We start from the raw sequence: 21267 nt of genomic DNA, 5'->3' as shown, positions 1-21267 counted from the left end.
AAATGACAAGACAGCCCCACACAAAGTGTTTGGAACTCATATGTGAGTGAGTGATAAGAGACAGGTCCTTCTTCAGGTTATCTTTGCTTTTACCTGTCAGCTTATTTAAAAAAATCTGTTAACTTGTCTCATTGCTGTAGTGTAAATAGATGGGGACTGCAGTGTTGCTGCTCCCAGCTTCTAACTAATCCTAGTTCTCTGATGTGCATCTATCTCATTGTTACCTGCCAATCTCCTCCGCCCCCATATGGAAAAGCAGGTCCGTCGTTGTCACACCAAACACGACATTGTTGATGTTCAGTGTGCAGGGATCAGACATGAAATGCACCCGCTGAGAGGAAGAGCGAAAAATAAATCTGTGTCAATCTCTCTTCAGTTGCCACAAGAACACCAATCTGTCAAGTTGGCAAAATGTTTTCAATAATATTAGGATTGTTTCTTGAAGCTCAAGAAAGCTACTTTAAGTTACTTCCACCCACCATTAGAAACCTACATACATGCACAAATCCAGAGATCTCTCTTCTGATGAGATATGTCATGCTCTCAGGGTCTGCCTGGCTTCTCACTGGCAGTGGGCTCACAGAAAGACAGACCACCACCATTTACAGGTTAGTAATCCTAGGACAATTTAGTCACACGTGTAAGGCAATATATCTCAATGAACCCCCTTTTCCCAGATGGCTTATGAGCCTGTGTGGTAAACTGCTACACAGATGCTGACCCATAATGAGCGTAATTTTAGAATATGGTATCTAGATGTAAAGCTCATCTCTGGGAAAAGGTGACTAAAGTAGAAGATCCAAAATGTTGAGAATGGCTGATTTTTCATGTCATGAGTCCATAAGCAGTCTGAAGAAGTTACATTTTTAAACTTCTGTAACTTTTCTATTTTTCACACATGAGGATGGGGTTTGCTCTCGTAGATTTCATTAAAATCTCTTTTGTGTGTGTTTTTCTGGCAACTTAATTACCTTTTCCCAGAGATGGTCACATTTTATAAAGGCAACAGAGGCGCCTACGTGCCTTTATAAAATTAGGATCCAAGAATCAGCCCCAATAGCAAATTTTACACCTGCTCTGAAGAGGATATAAAATATATGCATGCACTGTGTATGTATCCACATATTTTAGAAAGTAGATGCATACATTGCAACTGTGTCTCTGCTCCACCAAAATTATACACCCGGGAACTACACCTAGTCTACATAAAAATACATGCAATCTTTTGGTACATGTATGCTTGGAAGAGAATTTTCCTTGACTGTTCAAACTTTTTGCATACGTGGATAATTACATTAATGGGAAAATTGCTATGCTGGTTATAGCGAAGTTATTTACCTGTAGCAGGTATTCTTTGAGGACAGAATATGTATTTTCACATATGGGTGACATCATCGACAGAGCCCAATGAGGCACGCTGCCCAGAATAATCTCTCTTTTAAGAGGCCTTTGGCAATGTCCCACTACACATGCGTGAGTACCTTCCAGCCCAACATGCGAGTGTGGAACCTGCAATACAATACTATAGCTGAAGGACTACAACTCCAAGAGCAGGTGGAGGGATGTGAGAATTCATGTCCTGTAGTCCTCGGAGAATACCTGCTATAGGTAAGTAACTTCGCTTTCTCAGAGGACAAGCAGGACATTGTTTTTCACATGTGGGAATCCCTAGCTACCAGGCTCACTGAAAGCAATAACTTTAGGCCAAGACAAACTTGCAAAGACAAACCTTTGGAAAAGATTATAACCCAATACTATATACGTACTGGCATTGAAGGTGTAGCCTGGGATAGAAGAAAACAGGCCTAGGAGGGTGGAGTTGGATTCTAGACTCCAAACTCTGCAGAACTGTCTGTCTAAATCAGCTATCATGCCAAGAACTCTGCTCAAGGCAAAAGTGAGATTCAATGTGTGGACGGAAGCCCACATCCTAGCTTCGTAAATCTAATTTATTTTACCTCAATAGGTGTAGTGATGCAGCCATGGCTCCGACAATGTGAAAAAAAAGCAAAAAAGGACGAGAAAATCCAAACCCTCACAGCAGTATAGACAGTAAACAAATAGTGAGGCGAATACAAGGAGGATTCCAAGCTCAAGGACCCAATATGGCCGTGTTGGCGTGTGTGCCTGCTTCAGGGGTCATCAAACCTGTGATTATATATTGTTGGAAATACTGGTCATATATATTGTAATAAAGAATGGTCCTGTGCTAAATCGATTGCAGTGCTCATGTGTAAACCTGTCACTGTGCTCTGCTCTATGTGAACACCGGTGATGTAATGCATTCAAAAAAGGACAATGTGAGCCAAGACATGACCCTCCAAGAGTCATCCCCGCCTGTGCAGAAGTGAAATAAATGTAATCTGGAAGCCAACTGGACAGCATGCATTCACTAATGTCTGCCCCTGATCTGTACAGATTAAAAAGTTGGGTAGACTGCCAAAAGGCCTTAGTCCTCCTAGGTAAAAAAAAAAAAAAAAAAAGTATGGAGCGTATTCTCACCGGGATGGCATGAGGTTTGGAACAGAATGTTGGTAGGATGAATAACTGATTAAGATGGAAGTACATAAAGTACATAAGTATTGCCATACTGGGAAAGACCAAAGGTCCATCAAGCCCAGTATCCTGTTTCCAACAGTGGCCAATCCAGGTCACAAATACCTGGCAAGATCCCAAAAAAGTACAAAACATTTTATACTGCTTATCCCAAGAACAGTGGATTTTCCCCAAGTCCATTTAATAATAATCTATGGACTTTTCCTTTAGGAAGCCGTCCAAACCTTTTTTAAACCCCGCTAAGCTAACCGCCTTTACCACATTCTCTGGCAACGAATTCAAGAGTTTAATTACACGTTGAGTGAGGAAACATTTTCTCCGATTCGTTTTAAATTTATTACATTGTAGCTTTATCGCAAGCTCCCTAGTCCTAGTATTTTTGGAAAGCGTAAACAGATACTTCACATCTACCCGTTCAACTCCATTCATTATTTTATAGACCTCTATCATATCTCCCCTCAACCACCTTTTCTCCAAGCTGAAGAGCCCCAGCCGCTTTAGCCCTTCCTCAAAGGGAAGTCGTCCCATCCCCTTTATCATTTTTGTCGCCCTTCTCTGGATCTTTTCTAATTCCACTATATCTTTTTGAGATGCAGCGACCAGAACTGAACACAATATTGAGGTGCGGTCGCACCATGGAGCGATACAAAGGCATTATAACATCCTCATTTTTGTTTTCCATTCCTTTCCTAATACCTAACATTCTATTTGCTTTCTTAGCCGCTGCAGCACACTGAGCAGGTTTCAATGTATCATCAATGACAACACCTAGATCCCTTTCTTGGTCCGTGACTCCTAACGTGGAACCTTGCATGACATAACTATAATTCGGGTTCCTCTTTCCCACATGCATCACTTTGCACTTGCTCACATTAAAAGTCATCTGCCATTTAGATGCCTGACAACAACCTAGGAAGGAATTTAGGAATTTCACTACCCTGTTGTGATGAAATTGCATCTAAGGCGGATCCGCCACCAGAGCTAAAAGTTCACCGACTCCATGAGCAGAAGCGCCCGCCACTAAAATTGAGACCCTCCAGGCCAGGTACTCCAGATGGCAGGAATCTAGTGGCTTAAAAAGCGCTTCCATCAGCAGCATGAGAACAACACTAAGGTCCCATGACACAGGCAGTTTTTATCTTATTTGGATTACTGCAATTGCAACTCTTTATATGGGGGAGTCACTGTGAAACTACTGAATAGATAACTGCTTCAAAATACAGCAACTAGGTTGATTTTTAGATTGAATAAATTTGAGACAGCATCTCTTCTCAAAAAGCTGCACTGGCTTCTAGCTTCTTTTCATATAAATTTTATGATTGCTTGTATGGCTTTTAAAATCACTTGCAGCTCAAAATTTTGTTAGTTTAAAAGGTACTGTCTTATTATCTAATGGAAGAGCTTCTCGATTAGTTCATTCTTATACTCTGATAGTTCCGGTTTGTAAAGGACTGAAACTAAAGTGATATTTATAATCCTCTTAAATATTTAGCTGCGAAAGTCTGGAACAGGATACAGAGTTGTATGAAATCTGTTGACTACAGAAAAAAATGAAGACTTATTTGTTCTCAAATATAGATAATGACTGACCTACGATATATTTTAAGGTTTATATGTTATGTTTTAGCGCTGCAACGTCCTCGATTTTACCTATACTATGTAATTCTATCCGGCTGGGATGTTCCTCTTTTTATAAACCTCACTGAATCCATATGGAAATACTGAAGTATAGAAGCCGTGTATAGTATACTAATAGTAATAGGAAATGTCACATGAAGAGAACAATTAAAAGATATACAGATACAGTGGTGGAAATAAGTATTTGATCCCTTGCTGATTTTGTAAGTTTGCCCACTGACAAAGACATGAGCAGCCCATAATTGAAGGGTAGGTTATTGGTAACAGTGAGAGATAGCACATCACAAATTAAATCCGGAAAATCACATTGTGGAAAGTATATGAATTTATTTGCATTCTGCAGAGGGAAATAAGTATTTGATCCCCCACCAACCAGTAAGAGATCTGGCCCCTACAGACCAGGTAGATGCTCCAAATCAACTCGTTACCTGCATGACAGACAGCTGTCGGCAATGGTCACCTGTATGAAAGACACCTGTCCACAGACTCAGTGAATCAGTCAGACTCTAACCTCTACAAAATGGCCAAGAGCAAGGAGCTGTCTAAGGATGTCAGGGACAAGATCATACACCTGCACAAGGCTGGAATGGGCTACAAAACCATCAGTAAGACGCTGGGCGAGAAGGAGACAACTGTTGGTGCCATAGTAAGAAAATGGAAGAAGTACAAATGACTGTCAATCGACAAAGATCTGGGGCTCCACGCAAAATCTCACCTCGTGGGGTATCCTTGATCATGAGGAAGGTTAGAAATCAGCCTACAACTACAAGGGGGAACTTGTCAATGATCTCAAGGCAGCTGGGACCACTGTCACCACGAAAACCATTGGTAACACATTACGACATAACGGATTGCAATCCTGCAGTGCCCGCAAGGTCCCCTGCTCCGGAAGGCACATGTGACGGCCCGTCTGAAGTTTGCCAGTGAACACTGGATGATGCCGAGAGTGATTGGGGGAAGGTGCTGTGGTCAGATGAGACAAAAGTTGAGCTCTTTGGCATGAACTCAACTCGCCGTGTTTGGAGGAAGAGAAATGCTGCCTATGACCCAAAGAACACCGTCCCCACTGTCAAGCATGGAGGTGGAAATGTTATGTTTTGGGGGTGTTTCTCTGCTAAGGGCACAGGACTACTTCACCGCATCAATGGGAGAATGGATGGAGCCATGTACCATACAATTCTGAGTGACAACCTCCTTCCCTCCGCCAGGGCCTTAAAAATGGGTCGTGGCTGGGTCTTCCAGCACGACAATGACCCAAAACATACAGCCAAGGCAACAAAGGAGTGGCTCAGGAAGAAGCACATTAGGGTCATGGAGTGGCCTAGCCAGTCACCAGACCTTAATCCCATTGAAAACTTATGGAGGGAGCTGAAGCTGCGAGTTGCCAAGCGACAGCCCAGAACTCTTAATGATTTAGAGATGATCTGCAAAGAGGAGTGGACCAAAATTCCTCCTGACATGTGTGCAAACCTCATCATCAACTACAGAAGACGTCTGACCGCTGTGCTTGCCAACAAGGGTTTTGCCACCAAGTATTAGGTCTTGTTTGCCAGAGGGATTAAATACTTATTTCCCTCTGCAGAATGCAAATAAATTCATATACTTTCCACAATGTGATTTTCCGGATTAATTTGTGATGTGCTATCTCTCACTGTTACCAATAACCTACCCTTCAATTATGGGCTGCTCATGTCTTTGTCAGTGGGCAAACTTACAAAATCAGCAAGGGATCAAATACTTATTTCCACCACTGTATGGGTCCATCCCCAAGACAGTGATAAGCATTGCTCATATTAAGGTGAAACCTTACTCACTGTTACCAATAACCTACCCTTCAATTATGGGCTGCTCATGTCTTTGTCAGTGGGCAAACTTACAAAATCAGCAAGGGATCAAATACTTATTTCCACCACTGTATGGGTCCATCCCCAAGACAGTGATAAGCATTGCTCATATTAAGGTGAAACCTTACAGAGGAGGGCCGGCCCGGGGCTGCTAAAATTTGAGTTTTTTCGTTGGGGGGGGGGGGGGGGGGCAAGGACGGCCATACAGGACGCTCCTCACGAGCGCCTTTGCCCCCTCCCGATTTTTTTTTTCTTTGGTGCTGAGGGAGAGGGGAGCAGCAGCGACCTGGGGCGTCAATAAAGGACGCCCCTGACGCGCATTTTCGCCCCCCTAGTTATTTTTTAAAATACATTTCACTTTTAAACTTGTAGCTGACAGCCCTAACGAGAGGTACAGACCTCTCGTTAGATTTCCTGCCTTTTTCCTGCGTAAAGGCAATCGGAAAAGGTTAGTGCATCTCGTTTCAATGGGGTTTTTACACTAATTGCTCATCTCCATTCCGTTTTCATTAGCTGCTAGCTTCCTCGGTAAAAGCCCTTTGATGCATGCAACGGATCAAAAATTTCTCGTTGGAGGGTCATTAAAGGCTCATTAAGCTTTAGTGCATCTGCCTCTAGTCTTCAAAACAAACTCAGAGAGGTGTTTGAGGTATTTATGTAGTCTTTGTGCAGGGAAGGTAGGAGGGGCCTTGTCTCCACATTAGATGGCAAACATCATCCATTTGAAAATTTACACCTCTTGCTGCAATGTTTTCAGGAAGCCAGCAAGACCTTGAAGATACTCTCAAGCAGCTGCAAGGAGGCAAAGAATATGCTCCCACCATCCGGGCCAGCGAGTGGAAAGTGGAATGTAGAAGAGACCCCTTGTTCTGAGAGATAAGGTTGGAAAACAGACTGAACCTTAATCGACCACAATATCACCATGTATTTGTTTCTCTACCGGACTTGGCAAATGCCTTTACGTTACTATGTAAGCCACATTGAGCCTGCAAATAGGTGGGAAAATGTGGGATACAAATGCAACAAACAAACAAACAAACAAACAAACAAACAAACAAATAAATAAGAAAAGCCATACCGGGTCAGACCAATGGTCTATGAAGCCCAGTATCCTGTTTCCAAACAGTGGCCAAAGCAAGGTCACACGTACCTGGCAGAAACCCAAATAGTTGCAACATTCCATGAAATCCCAGAGCAAGCAGTAGCTTCCCCATGTCTGTCTCAAAAGCAGATTATGGACTTTTCCACCAGGAATTTGTCCAAACCTTTTTTAAACCCAGATACGCTAACCACTGTTACTACATCCTCCAGCAGAGTTCCACAGTTTACCTATTCATTGAGTGAAAAAAATATTTCCTCCTATTTGTTTTAAAAGTATTTCCATGTAACTTCCTTGAGTGTCCCCTAGTCTTTGTAATTTTGGAAGTAGTTAAAAAATCAAATTCACTTCTACGTGTTCTACACCACTCAGGATTTTGTAGACCTTAATCATATCTCCCCTCATCCATTTCTTTTCCAAGCTGAACAGCCTTAACAACTTTAACCTTTCCTAATATGGGAGGAGTTTCGTCCCTTTTATCATTTTGGTTGCTCTTCTTTGAACCTTTTCTGATCTCTACAACTATCAGTGCATTTCAAATTGCCCAGAGCTCCAAGAGGTTGAATTGGTACTCTGCTTCACAGGCGGACCAAGTCCCCCGGGTGTGAAGCCTTTCTACATGGGCCTCCCAGCCCAGACTGGATGCATTTGTGGAAATTTGGAATGGTAATTCCAGGATTAAAGTGGTCTGTAATGTGCACTAAAGGAATGACTAAGACAGCTCTGGGGAGATCTGGATGATTTCTTCTAGGTTTTCCTTAATTTGTTTCAACTGGGAAGCTAGGGTCCATTGGAAGCCTCTGAAGAGTAGGCACGTAATATGTAATGTGGGGATCTTGTTGCCTAGCCACTTAAATATCTGTCTAGCTGCAACCTGCTAGCTGCTGCAGACCTAAATGACAACTGTGATGAGGGCATTCATCCTAGCTCGAGGCAAGATGGCCTGAACTTGCACTATGTCCACCAGGGCTGCAATGCACCAGTGGGACTCAGGGTAGTTGATGAGAAACTGCAGGAGTCCCAACACTCAATTCTGTGTATGGACAAGTGAGCACCTTTCCTCGATGTGTTCCTGATAAGTTTACTCATCGGGGAAGGCAGACTCAGTCAGTCTGCGGAACAATGTCACAACTACTGCTGAACACTTTGTGAACACTCGGAGTCGACACTGTCAACTGAAAGGAGAAATTAGGTTTTACCTGCTAATTTGCTTTCCTTGAGTCTCTCCAGACCATTCCATACAAGTGGGTAATATGCACTCCTACCAGCAGGGGGAGACTGAGAATTACTGAACAGAGCTCCTGTATAAGGAACTGTGCAACCCTGACCTGCTCAGTAGTTCGAATAGCCAAGCAACACCTAAAAAAAAAAAATTCAACCACAAGGAACTGAACACTTAAAACACCACCAGAAATTGAGCTCCCAGAAAGAAAAGAGCACCAAAAAGAGTAACTGGAACAAACTTTAATTAAAAACACAGATGCAGTTGCAATCCCAGACGGAAGAAATCACAATGATCCCACCGTTCCTGGGTGGGCTCTGGAATGGTCTGGAAAGACTAAAGGAAAGCAAATTAACAGGTAAGACCTAATTTCTCCTTCCTTATTGTCTTCTCCAGACCATTCCCTAGAAGTGGGAAGTACCGAGGGTGGAAATGCCCCCATAGCAAGATGGATGCCCAAAGGAAGCTCCCGTTGTGCCTGCATGTCCAACCTGCAATGCTTGATTGAAGGAATGCAGTGAGGACCAAATCGCCACCTTACAAATGTCCTGTGCCAGAATGAGTGTTCTGCCCAGGAAGAAGCCTGCGTATGCGTAGAAGGCGCCCAAAGAACCGTGGACACCTGTTTCCCCGACAGCAGGTACACGGAAGAAATTGCCTCCTTGATCCAACACACAATGGAAGCCTTGGAAGCCGCCTCCCCTTTTCGAGGTCCCCCGAACAAGACCCAGTGGCGGTCAGACTTCCAACGTCCGCTTTCCGACACAAACAGCACCGTAATGCCCGACGAACATCCAACTTATACAATCGAGGGGACTCATCCCCCAGGAAGGAAGGCAAGGAAATAGACTGGTTGACATTTAATTTATTTATTGCATTTGTATCCCACATTTTCCCACCTATTTGCGGGCTCAGTGTGGCTTACAATAAGATATGAATAATAGAAATACATTGGTTACAACTAGGTTATGGATTACATTGAACAGGGTTGTGCGAGACATTCGAATATCATTGGGAATATAACAATGGGACATCAACTTAGAAACATTGGAAAGAGACAATGGGAAAAAACATTCATTGTTGGACACCAAGACATTTGGTGTATATAGTTCTGTGGATAAATATATGATTGACTGGATAGCGGGATGAGGGATAAGAAGTGGATGTGCATTGCATTGGTGAACAGTGAGTGTGGTCTCTATGTGTTTTGGCTCTTTCCGTAGGTTGTTCAAACAGGTGAGTCTTCAGTAGTTTACGGAAGGAGGCTTGTTCGTTAATCATTCTTAGGTTGCGCGGTAGTGTATTCCAAGATTGCGTGCTCTTGTAGGAGAAGGTTGACGCGTGTAGCGTCTTGTATTTCAGGCCCTTGCAGGTTGGGTAGTGGAGGTTGAGGTGAGTTCGGGATGATCTTTTAGCGTTTCTGAGTGGTAGGTCTATTAAATCAGACATGTACGCTGGGGCTTCGCCGTAAATGATCTTATGGACTAATGTGCAGACTTTAAAAGTAACGCGGTCATTGAGTGGAAGCCAATGTAGTTTCTCTCGTAGTGGTTTTGCTCTTTCGTATCTAGGTTTTCCGAAGATGAGCCTGGCTGCTGTGTTCTGGACATGAAATGGAGACATCACTTTAGGAAGAAGGGAAGGAACCGTCCGTAACACCATCTTCTCCTTGGTAAGGACCAGAAATGGCTCACGACAGGACAGAGCCTGCAACTCAGAAATATACCGCGCCGAAGTGATAGCCACCAAAAAGACCACCTTAAGCGTAAGATCCTTAAGCACAGCCTCCCCTAAGGGCTTAAACGGGGCTTGAACCAAAGCCAACAGCACCAAATTCAAGTCCCAAGGAGGGACGACTGGGCGCATGGGAGGCTGCAATCGCTTAACATCCTGGAAAAAAACGAGACACATCCAGATGAAGGGTTAGCGATTTCCCATGAAGCGGACCCCAAAAAACAGACGAGTGCCACCAACTGAACCCGAAGGGAGGACAGCGACAATCCTTTCTCCAGACCTCCCTGTAAAAATTCTAGTAGATGACCAACGGAGGCCCTCAATGACTGCACCTCCAGCTCTTCGCACCAAGCCTCAAAAAACACGCCAAACATGAACATAAGCCAAGGAACTGGACCATTTCCTGGAACTCAGAAGGGTACGCACCACTGCAAACCGAGTAGCCCTTCTTCAATAGTTGTGCCCGCTCAACAGCCAAGCCGTAAGCGAGAATCAAGTCACATCGGGCATCTGGACGGGTCCCTGAACCAACAGACCCTCCTCCAAGGGAAGAGGAAGCAAAGCATCCACCTGTAATCGCACGAGATCTGCATACCACGGTCCGACACGGCCAATCGGGAGCCACCAATCACACAACCGACGTGACCCTGGATACACTGAAGAACCAGACCAGAGTGGCCATGGAGGAAACACAAACAAGAGGACTCAATGAGGCCAGGGCTGTGCCAAAGCATCGAGACCCTCCGACAACAGCTCCCTTCTGTGGCTGAAAAACCGTGAAACCTTGGCATTCTCTGCCATGGTCATCAGATCCATTTCTGGGGTGTCCCACCAATCAACAATCAGCTGAAAGGCGAACGGGGCTAATGCCCACTCCCCTGGATCCAGATGATGCTGACTTAGATAATCCGCCTGTATGGTGGATGCTCCCGCAACATGTGCTGCCAAGAAAAGCCTGACATTCTGCTCCATCCAGACCATGATTAACGCCACCTCCTGTGCTAAGAGAGAGCTTTTGGCCCCCCCCCCCCCCCCCCCCCCCCGATGATTGACGTAAGCAACTGCTGCCACATTGTTGGAGAGAACTCAGACATCGTGAAATAGGACCATCGGCTGAAAATGCAACAGAGGAAGATGAATTGCCCTGGTTTCCAGACGATTGATGGACCAGTGAGACTCCTCTGCCGACCAGGAGCCCTGAGCAACTTGTCCCTGACAATGGGCTCCCCACCCAGTCAGGCTGACATCCGTTGTTACTAACACCCAGTCTGGAGTGTCGAGAGGCATGCCCCGGCTCAGATGATGCTAATCCAGCCACCACTGAAGGCTGAGCTGCACTGGATGACGGAGAGAAACTCTGCATGAGAGAGTCCACCTGAGGGGGCCAGCGAGCCAGGAGGACCGCCTGAAGAGGCCTCATATGTCCCTGTGCCCACGGCATCACCTCCTAGTAACGTAGTAGATGACGACAGAAAAAGACCTGCACGGTCCATCCAGCCTGGCCCAACAAGATAAAACTCATATGTGCTACTTTTTGTGTATACCCTACCTTGATTTGTACCTGTCCCTCTTCAGGGCACAGACCGTATAAGTCTGCCCAGCACTATCCCCGCCTCCCAACCACCAGTCCCGCTCCCACCACCAGCTCTGGCACAGACCGTATAAGTCTGCCCAGCACTATCCCCGCCTCCCAACCACCAGCCCCGCCTCCCACCACCGGCTCCGGCACAGACCGTATAAGTCTGTCCAGCAACTATCCCCCGCCTCCCAACCACCAGCCCCGCCTCCCACCACCGGCTCTACCTCGATAGACCACCGCTATAGACGTCAGCACCTGCAAAAATCCACGCTGACGGAGCCTGGATCGCCAGCAACCGATGCACCTGAAAATGGATCTCAGGATGTGCACTGCCAGAAGGTGCCAAGCCCTCGCAAGTATTGAAAAAGCACTCCCAGGAATTCCAAAGACTGAGAGGGAACCAGCGAGCTCTTGGATGCATTGACAATCCATCCCCAACTGCTGGAGGACAACCACTTGCCTGAGGCTCTTCGGCTTTCCTCTGCCGACTTTGCCCTGATTAAACCAATTGTCCAGGTATGGATGCACCAAGATCCTGTCCTCGATGCAACTGAGTCGCTACCACCACCATCACCTTGGAGAAGGTCCGTGGTGCTGTAGCAAGCCTGAAGGGCATTGTTCGAAACTGGAAGTAATCTCCCAGGACTGTAAAGCGAAGAAACTTCTGATGGTCATGAAGAATAGGAATGTGAAGGTACGCCTCCGTAAGAACTAAGGACGTGACAAACTCCCCCGGCTGAACTGCTACGATAAACCGACTTGAGATTCTCCATGCAGAAGGGCAACATCCACAAAGCCCGATTCACCCTTTTAGGTCTAGAATCAGACGCTAGGAGCCCCTCCTTCTTGGGCACAACAAATAGAATATCTGCCAGAACCTCTCTCGCCTGAAGAAACGGGAACCACGGCCCGCAGAGCCAGAAGACGATCCAGGGTCTGACGCACGGCCCTGGCCTTCAGCGGTGACTTGCAAGGAGAAACGAGAAAGGCATCTGGAAGCGGATGGCGAAACTGTAGGGCATACCCGTACCTGACTATATCTAAGACTCACTGGTATGAAGTTACCCGGACCCAGCTCCGATAAAACAGCTGAAGCCTGCCTCCTAGGCCAGAACCGGAGACTGGGCCCACGCACCTTCATTGGGAGGTTCTGGCACTGCTGGATTCCCCGGTGCCTCCGTCATGACCTCCTTTACGGTTACCCCGAAAGGGCTGAAAGGACTGACCCTCTATTCCAGAAATTGTGCATGTTGAGAAACCAGCACATCTACCTGGCCTGTATCTGCGAGCCTCCCTGACGCGCCCTCGGGTCGCAGACCAGAAGCCAAGTAGGACCTATCCTCTGGAAGCTGAGCCCCTTTGGACTCGCCCAGACTCTTGGACAAGTTTCTCTGACTCATCACCAAAAGAAGCTTACCCTGGAAAGGAAGATGACTCAGATGTACTTTGGATGATACTCCACCGCCCAGTGGACGGAAGCCACAAGAAACGACGTTCCGACACTACGGGTTCCAGATGCCTCGCAGAGGCCAGAAACCACGTCATACATGGCATCTGCAAGAAAAGTGGTGCCCATCTCAGATTAATGGCATCGGCAGCCCGAATGAGAAGATGAGACAGACGCTAATCCCAACCAAAACAGGCCCGAGCCATATAGCCCCCGCAGATGGCCGCCTGCAAGACCAAGGCAGAAACCTTGGAGCACTTCAACAAAGCCTCAACCTGCGATCCTGCGGGTCCCTTGAGAGACGCCACCACCCTCAAGAGGGATAGCCGACTTCTTGGTGACCGCTGTAACCAGCGCGGTCCACCTTGGGGACCCGAAAGGCCTCCAGATCTGCCTGAGGGAGCTGATAAAGGCGAGCCATGCCACGACCGATTCATAAATGTGAATCGGGAACTAGTCATTCCACCTCCCTTCAAATCCTCATGTTAAGGAAAGGTTTGTGGAGGTTTAAGGAGCGGGTCCCCTTTCCGGGACACCTAAGGGGGATCATCTGACAATTTAAGTGTCTGAAGTACCTCTGCCAACAGGGAGGACAGCTCTTGAACTCTAAAAATGCGTACTACCAAAGGATCCTCACCTATGGGAGCCTCTGATGGTTCATCCAGGGATCCTGTGTTCCAAAACTCTCCCCCTTCCCCCTCCGCATCTACTGGAGGGTCTGAACCAGAAGAGAGCCTCCCACAGATCCTCCACACCAGCCAGACATGGCCTCTTGGACCCGGGTGCCTCAACTGCAGGACCCCAAGGGCCCATCCTGTGGAAGAGGGGCCGGAGAACCTTCTGCAACATCAGGAGAAATTCCTCTCTTCAAGGCAATAAGTGATGTAGTAGCAGCACAAATTCTGGGAAAAATGGAGCTGCTGAAGCCCCTGAGTCCTCCTGCTGTGACATCACCAGCGGCTCCTCAGAGAAAGAAGGGACCAGTGGCGGAGAAAGCAACCTGGCGGACGTTCCTGCCAAAACCGCATCTGTCGCGCCATGGGAAGGAGCTCTCTGCACCTCCAACCCTTCAGCTGTCGGCCCAGGAATCGTAGCTGCCCCTACCGCCACCGGAAGGAATACCCAAATCCGGCTCCTCCCCAGAACCAGGCCTCACCTCCTAACAAACCCTGCACAAACCGGTGCTATGGAGACAACACGGCACGCTGAACAGGCCGCATAATGGCGCGGCTTCTCAGACTGCACCGCCATCGGAGGAGGAAGGGCGGGGAAGAAAAGCCACCCTTGTGGGGACCAGGAATAGCATCCCACTGCCATACTCCCTGCCATCCCTCCTAGATTGTCTTGGTTCTGGTGTCTTTTTTTTGAAAGAGAACGGTGCTGTGTTCCTACCAGGGGGCCTTGCCTGAAGGAACTTCTCCCCAGAGAAGGGGGGAGAAGGCCGAGGTGCACTGCTAAGGGCAGAGGGAGGGGGAGGGTACCCCGGAGTGTACACCCCCCAGAAAGAGGCACAGGGGCCAAGAGCCCGAGACCAATGCAACTGTTTCTCTCCCATGGAGATTTCTTTATTTTCCTTTTCTTTTACTAAACCACTAAGCAAGATCCCTAAGGGAACCTGTAAGCCTAACTAAAACACAAGGTGCCAAAACCAGCGCACCCACCAAAAAACATGGAGCAGGGTTGTACAGCACCAACCTCTGCTGGGAGACTGAGAAATACTGAGCAGTTCAGTGTTGCACAGTCCCTTATACAGGAGCGCTATTCAATAATTCTCAGTATCCCTCTGCTGGTAGGAGTGCATATACCCAACTCGTAGGAATGGTCTGGAGAAGACGATAAGGAAGTTAACTTAAGGATTCAAGGGCTCTTAACCAGAGAGTTAGATACAGGCTCCCCCCCCCCCACCCCCCACTGTCTGATCCTTGGGTGATGTCTGTGGGTAGACAGGTAGGATGTCTCCTACCCTTCTGGGCCTTCGTTTACATGTCTTAGGATCAGTGCTCAGGAAGAACAACAGACAACTGGTTCTCCAAGAACAGGGCCTTCAAAGGAATTCACACCTCCTTGGTAATCATGAAATATCAGATTAAACAAACCAAATTATACATAGAAAAAGAGAATTCAGATATTTAACCCAGAGAGGGACAGCCATTCACACACCGGACATACACACATATCAGACATTACACACCCCTGCATATATGCAGAAATTCATTCTCGGATAGCCATTCTGCACACTACCTCCTCCTCAGACCTGAACAGTCTCATTCACTTACACAGAATCAGAGGGACAGGTATAGACAATGAGATACACATAGAAGCAGCTTTGTGACAATGTTCTGTCCTAAGTGCTATACATTTTTGTAATAACCCTATTTTTCTAGATTATAATACCTTTTTCCGCATGGACACCTGTGTGTTGTTTTATTACTCCTAGGAAAGTCCTGAGGAGATTTAAGTGTATGAGACCATCTCCTGAGCACAAATGCTTTAGCGGGTCTGATAGTGAAGTCCTGAGATTGTCTTCCTCTGTAAATTGTCCATGCTCAAAGTCCTCAGGTTGTCAGTCTGAATTTTTTGAATCTACTAGCAGAACTTACTGCCAAAAGAGTCTAAGGATCCTTTTGTAAACAGTTTGCATGGCTCTGTGGACATCGATGCCAGTCCCGAGAAACTGGGTTTACCTTTCAATGTCAGATTTTTTTTCAATCGTATCCCTACAGAACCCTCAGGAGATATGTTGGACTGCACTTGGCATCACCATGGACCTTTCCCAGGCATTTATATCAGGTCGAGTGAAGATGACAAACATCTCTAACCACAATACAGGCCCATCTTAAGCCACTGGGCACCTTTTCAACCAAGTCAGAAAACAACTGAATTGAAATCAAAAGATGAAATGAAGACACTACAAAGAGGCACCAACACAAAAGCAAAACCTAGAAAATGAAAGTAATTAAAAAGGAAAGCCAGGGATCAAATCCTACTTCTCCCACTGATGGCCCCTTGTGATCTTGGCAAGTCACTTTACCCTCTATTGCGTCAGAATAATCCACCTGTGCAGGGAAATAACCTAAATTTAACTCGCCTTGAGCATGGATTTAAAAAAAGAAGAGTAACTCTCAAATCCAAATCCACACTAAGGCACGCAAATAATTCTTTTTTTGTTTTTAATCAAAAATTGGAGCCAGCAGCTCAGCGAATGATACATACCTGTAGCAGGTGTTCTCCGAGGACAGCAGGCTGATTGTTCTCAAGACTGGGTTGACATCCACAGCAGCCCCCACCAACCGGAACAAAAACTTTGCGGGCGGTCCCGCACGCAGGGCACGCCCACCGTGCATGCGCGGCCGTCTTCCCGCCCGTGCGCGACCGTTCCCGCTCAGTTGAATGACAAGCAAAGGAATGAGGAAAAAAACACAACTCCAAAGGGGAGGAGGGAGGGTAGGTGAGAACAATCAGCCTGCTGTCCTCAGAGAAAACCTGCTACAGGTATGTATCATTCGCTTTCTCCGAGGACAAGCAGGCTGCTTGTTCTCACGACTGGGGTATCCCTAGCTCTCAGGCTCACTCAAACAACAACCCAGGTCAATTGAACCTCGCAACGGCGAGGGTATAACAGAAATTGACCTACGAAGAACAACTAACTGAGAGTGCAGCCTGACCAGAATAAATTCGGGTCCTGGAGGGTGGAGTTGGATTTAAACCCCAAACAGATTCTGCAGCACCGACTGCCCGAACCGACTGTCGCGTCGGGTATCCTGCTGGAGGCAGTAATGAGATGTGAATGTGTGGACAGATGACCACGTCGCAGCTTTGCAAATCTCTTCAATAGTGGCTGACTTCAAGTGGGCCACCGACGCTGCCATGGCTCTAACACTATGAGCCGTGACATGACCCTCAAGAGTCAGCCCAGCCTGGGCGTAAGTGAAGGAAATGCAATCTGCTAGCCAATTGGAGATGGTGCGTTTCCCGACAGCGACCCCTTTCCTATTGGGGTCGAAAGAAATAAACAATTGGGCGGACTGTCTGTGGGGCTGTGTCCGCTCCAGATAGAAGGCCAAAGCTTGCTTGCAGTCCAATGTGTGCAACTGACGTTCAGCAGGGCGGGTATGCGGTCTGGGAAAGAATGTTGGCAAGTACTTCAGATGGCATGAATTCAGTGGCTCAAAAGGAGGTTTCATCAGCTGGGTGAGGACGACGTTGAGATCCCATGACACTGCAGGAGGCTTGACAGGGGGCTTTGACAAAAGCAAGCCTCTCATGAATCGAACGACTAAAGGCTCTCCAGAGATGGCTTTACCCTCTACACGATGATGGTAAGCACTAATCGCACTAAGGTGATTTCTTACTGAGTTGGTCTTGAGGCCAGACTCTGATAAGTGCAGAAGGTATTCAAGCAGGTTCTGTGCAGGACAAGAACGAGGTTCTAGGGCCTTGCTCTCACACCAAACGACAAACCTCCTCCACTTGAAAAAGTAACTCTTTTTAGTGGAATCCTTCCTAGAGGCAAGCAAGACACGGGAGACACCCTCAGACAGACCCAACGAAGCGAAGTCTACGCCCTCAACATCCAGGCCTTGAGAGCCAGAGACTGAAGGTTGGGGTGCAGAAGAGCTCCGTCGTTCTGCGAAATGAGAGTCGGAAAACACTCCAATCTCCACGGTTCTTCGGAGGACAACTCCAGAAGAAGAGGGAACCAGATCTGGCGGGGCCAAAAAGGCGCTATCAGAATCATGGTGCCGTGGTCTTGCTTGAGCTTCAGTAAGGTCTTCCCCACCAAAGGTATGGGAGGATAAGCATACAGGAGGCCGGTCCCCCAATGGAGGAGAAAGGCATCCGACGCTAGTCTGCCGTGTGCCTGTAGTCTGGAAGAGAACAGAGGCAGCTTGTGGTTGGTCTGAGAGGCTAAAAGGTCCACCGAGGGAGTGCCCCACTCTCGGAAGATCTTGCATACCACTCTGGAATGGAGCGACCACTCGTGAGGTTGCATGACTCTGCTCAGTCTGTCGGCCAGACTGTTGTTTACACCTGCCAGGTATGTGGCTTGAAGAAGCATGCCGAACTGGCAGGCCCAACGCCACATCCTGACGGCTTCCTGACACAGGGGGTGAGATCCGGTGCCCCCCTGCTTGTTGATGTAATACATTGCAACCTGATTGTCTGTCCGAATTTGGATAATTTGATAGGACAGCCGATCTCTGAATGCCTTCAGTGCGTTCCAGACCGCTCGGAGCTCCAGGAGGTTGATCTAAAGATCTTGTTCCTGGAGGGACCACAGTCCCTGGGTGTGAAGCCCATCGACATGAGCTCCCCACCCCAGGTGAGATGCATCCGTCATCAGCACTTTCGTGGGCTGCGGAATTTGGAATGGACGTCCCAGGGTCAAATTGGTCCGAAGTGTCCACCAGTGCAGCGAATTGCGGCAACTGGGGGACAGGCGGATGACATCTTCTAGATTCCCGGTGGCCTGGCACCACTGGGAAGCTAGGGTCCATTGAGCAGATCTCATGTGAAGACGAGCCATGGGAGTCACATGAACTGTAGAGGCCATATGACCTAGGAGTCTCAACATCTGCCGAGCTATGACCTGCTGAGACGCTCTGGTCTGGGAAGCGAGGGACAGGAGGTTGTGGGCCCTCGCTTCGGGAAGAAAGGTCTGAGCCGTCTGTGAATTCAGCAGAGCTCCTATGAATTCCAGAGATTGGACTGGTTGGAGATGAGACTTTGGGTAATTTATCACAAACCCCAGCAGCTCCAGGAGGTGAATAGTGCACTACATGGACCGGAGAGCTCCTGCCTCCGAGGTGTTCTTGACCAGCCAATCGTCGAGATATGGGAACACGTGCACTCCCAGCTTGCGTAGATACGCCACGACCACCACGAGGCACTTCGTGAACACCCGTGGGGCAGAGGTGAGCCCAAAGGGCAGCACACAATACTGAAAGTGCCGTGTCCCCAGGCGGAATCTGAGATACTGTCTGTGAGCTGGCAGTATAGTGAATGATACATACCTGTAGCAGGTGTTCTCCGAGGACAGCAGGCTGATTGTTCTCACGACTGGGTGACGTCCGCGGCAGCCCCCACCAACCGGAACAAAACTTCGCGGGCGGTCCCACCGCGCATGCGCAGCCGTCTTCCCGCCCGTGCGTGACCGTTCCCGCTCAGTTGAATGACAAGCAAAAATGATGAAACGCAACTCCAAAGGGGAGGAGGGAGGGTAGGTGAGAACAATCAGCCTGCTGTCCTCGGAGAACACCTGCTACAGGTATGTATCATTCACTTTCTCCGAGGACAAGCAGGCTGCTTGTTCTCACGACTGGGGTATCCCTAGCTCTCAGGCTCACTCAAAACAAGAACCCAGGTCAATTGAACCTCGCAACGGCGAGGTATAACAGAAATTGACCTACGAAGAACAACTAACTGAGAGTGCAGCCTGACCAGAATAAATCTGGGTCCTGGAGGGTGGAGTTGGATTTACACCCCAAACAGATTCTGCAGCACCGACTGCCCGAACCGACTGTCGCGTCGGGTATCCTGCTGGAGGCAGTAATGTGATGTGAATGTGTGGACAGATGACCACGTTGCAGCCTTGCAAATCTCTTCAATAGTGGCCGACTTCAAGTGGGCCACCGACGCTGCCATGGCTCTGACACTATGAGCCGTGACATGACCCTCAAGAGCCAGCCCAGCCTGGGCATAAGTGAAGGAATGCAATCTGCTAGCCAATTGGAGATGGTGCGTTTCCCGACAGCGACCCCTATCCTGTTAGGGTCAAAAGTAACAAACAATTGGGCGGACTGTCTGTGGGGCTGTGTCCGCTCCAAGTAGAAGGCCAATGCTCTCTTGCAGTCCAATGTGTGCAACTGACGTTCAGCAGGGCGGGTATGCGGTCTGGGAAAGAATGTTGGCAAGACAATTGACTGATTAAGATGGAACTCCGACACCACCTTCGGCAGGAACTTTGGGTGAGTGCGGAGCACTACTCTGTTGTGATGAAATTTGGTATACGGAGCATGAGCTACCAGGGCTTGAAGCTCACTGACCCTACGAGCTGAAGTAACTGCCACCAAGAAAATGACCTTCCAGGTCAAGTACTTCAGATGGCAGGTATTCAGTGGCTCAAAAGGAGGTTTCATCAGCTGGGTGAGGACGACGTTGAGATCCCATGACACTGTAGGAGGCTTGATAGGGGGCTTTGACAAAAGCAGGCCTCTCATGAAGCGAATGACTAAAGGCTCTCCAGAGATGGCTTTACCTTCCACACGATAATGGTAAGCACTAATCGCACTAAGGTGATTCCTTACTGAGTTGGTCTTGAGGCCAGATAAGGTATTCAAGCAGGTTCTGTGCAGGGCAAGAACGAGGTTCTAGGGCCTTGCTCTCACACCAAACGACAAACCTCCTCCACTTGAAAAAGTAACTCTTTTTATTGGAATCCTTCCTAGAGGCAAGCAAGACACGGGAGACACCCTCAGACAGACCCAACGAAGCGAAGTCTACGCCCGGACATCCAGGCCGTGAGAGCCAGGGACTGAAGGTTGGGGTCCAGCAACGCCCTGTTGTTCTGCGAAATGAGAGTCGGAAAACACTCCAATCTCCACGGTTCTTCGGAGGACAACTCCAGAAGAAGAGGGAACCAGATCTGACGGGGCCAAAAGGGCGCTATCTGAATCATGGTGCCGTGGTCTTGCTTGAGCTTCAGTAAGGTCTTCCCCACCAAAGGTATGGGAGGATAAGCATACAGGAGGCCGGTCCCCCAATGAAGGAGAAAGGCATCCGACGCTAGCCTGCCGTGTGTCTGAAGTCTGGAACAGAACAGAGGCAGCTTTTGGTTGGTCTGAGAGGCGAAAAGGTCCACCGAGGGGGTTCCCACTCTCGGAAGATCTTGCGTACCACTCTGGAATGGAGCGACCACTCGTGCGGTTGCATGACTCTGCTCAGTCTGTCGGCCAGACTGTTGTTTACGCCTGCCAGGTATGTGGCTTGGAGGAGCATGCCGAACTGGCAAGCCCAACGCCACATCCCGATGGCTTCCTGACACAGGGGGCGAGATCCGGTGCCCCCCTGCTTGTTGATGTAAAACATTGCAACCTGATTGTCTGTCCGAATTTGGATAACTTGACAGGACAGCCGATCTCTGAAAGC

General features: G+C 48.0%; 1 protein-coding gene across 1 annotated transcript in view; it reads right to left on the bottom strand.

Annotated features, from left to right (window-relative positions):
- Positions 1-21267, bottom strand: part of POLA2 (DNA polymerase alpha 2, accessory subunit) — a 164551-nt gene that overhangs the window by 37460 nt on the left and 105824 nt on the right. Inside the window, 1 exon segment of the mRNA XM_030219771.1 lies at positions 225-331. Coding sequence (XP_030075631.1) covers positions 225-331 — 107 coding nt within the window.

Source organism: Microcaecilia unicolor, chromosome 11, assembly GCF_901765095.1.
Source record: "Microcaecilia unicolor chromosome 11, aMicUni1.1, whole genome shotgun sequence".
Classification (NCBI taxonomy): domain Eukaryota; kingdom Metazoa; phylum Chordata; class Amphibia; order Gymnophiona; family Siphonopidae; genus Microcaecilia; species Microcaecilia unicolor.
This window is presented reverse-complemented; position numbering and strand designations above follow the sequence as displayed.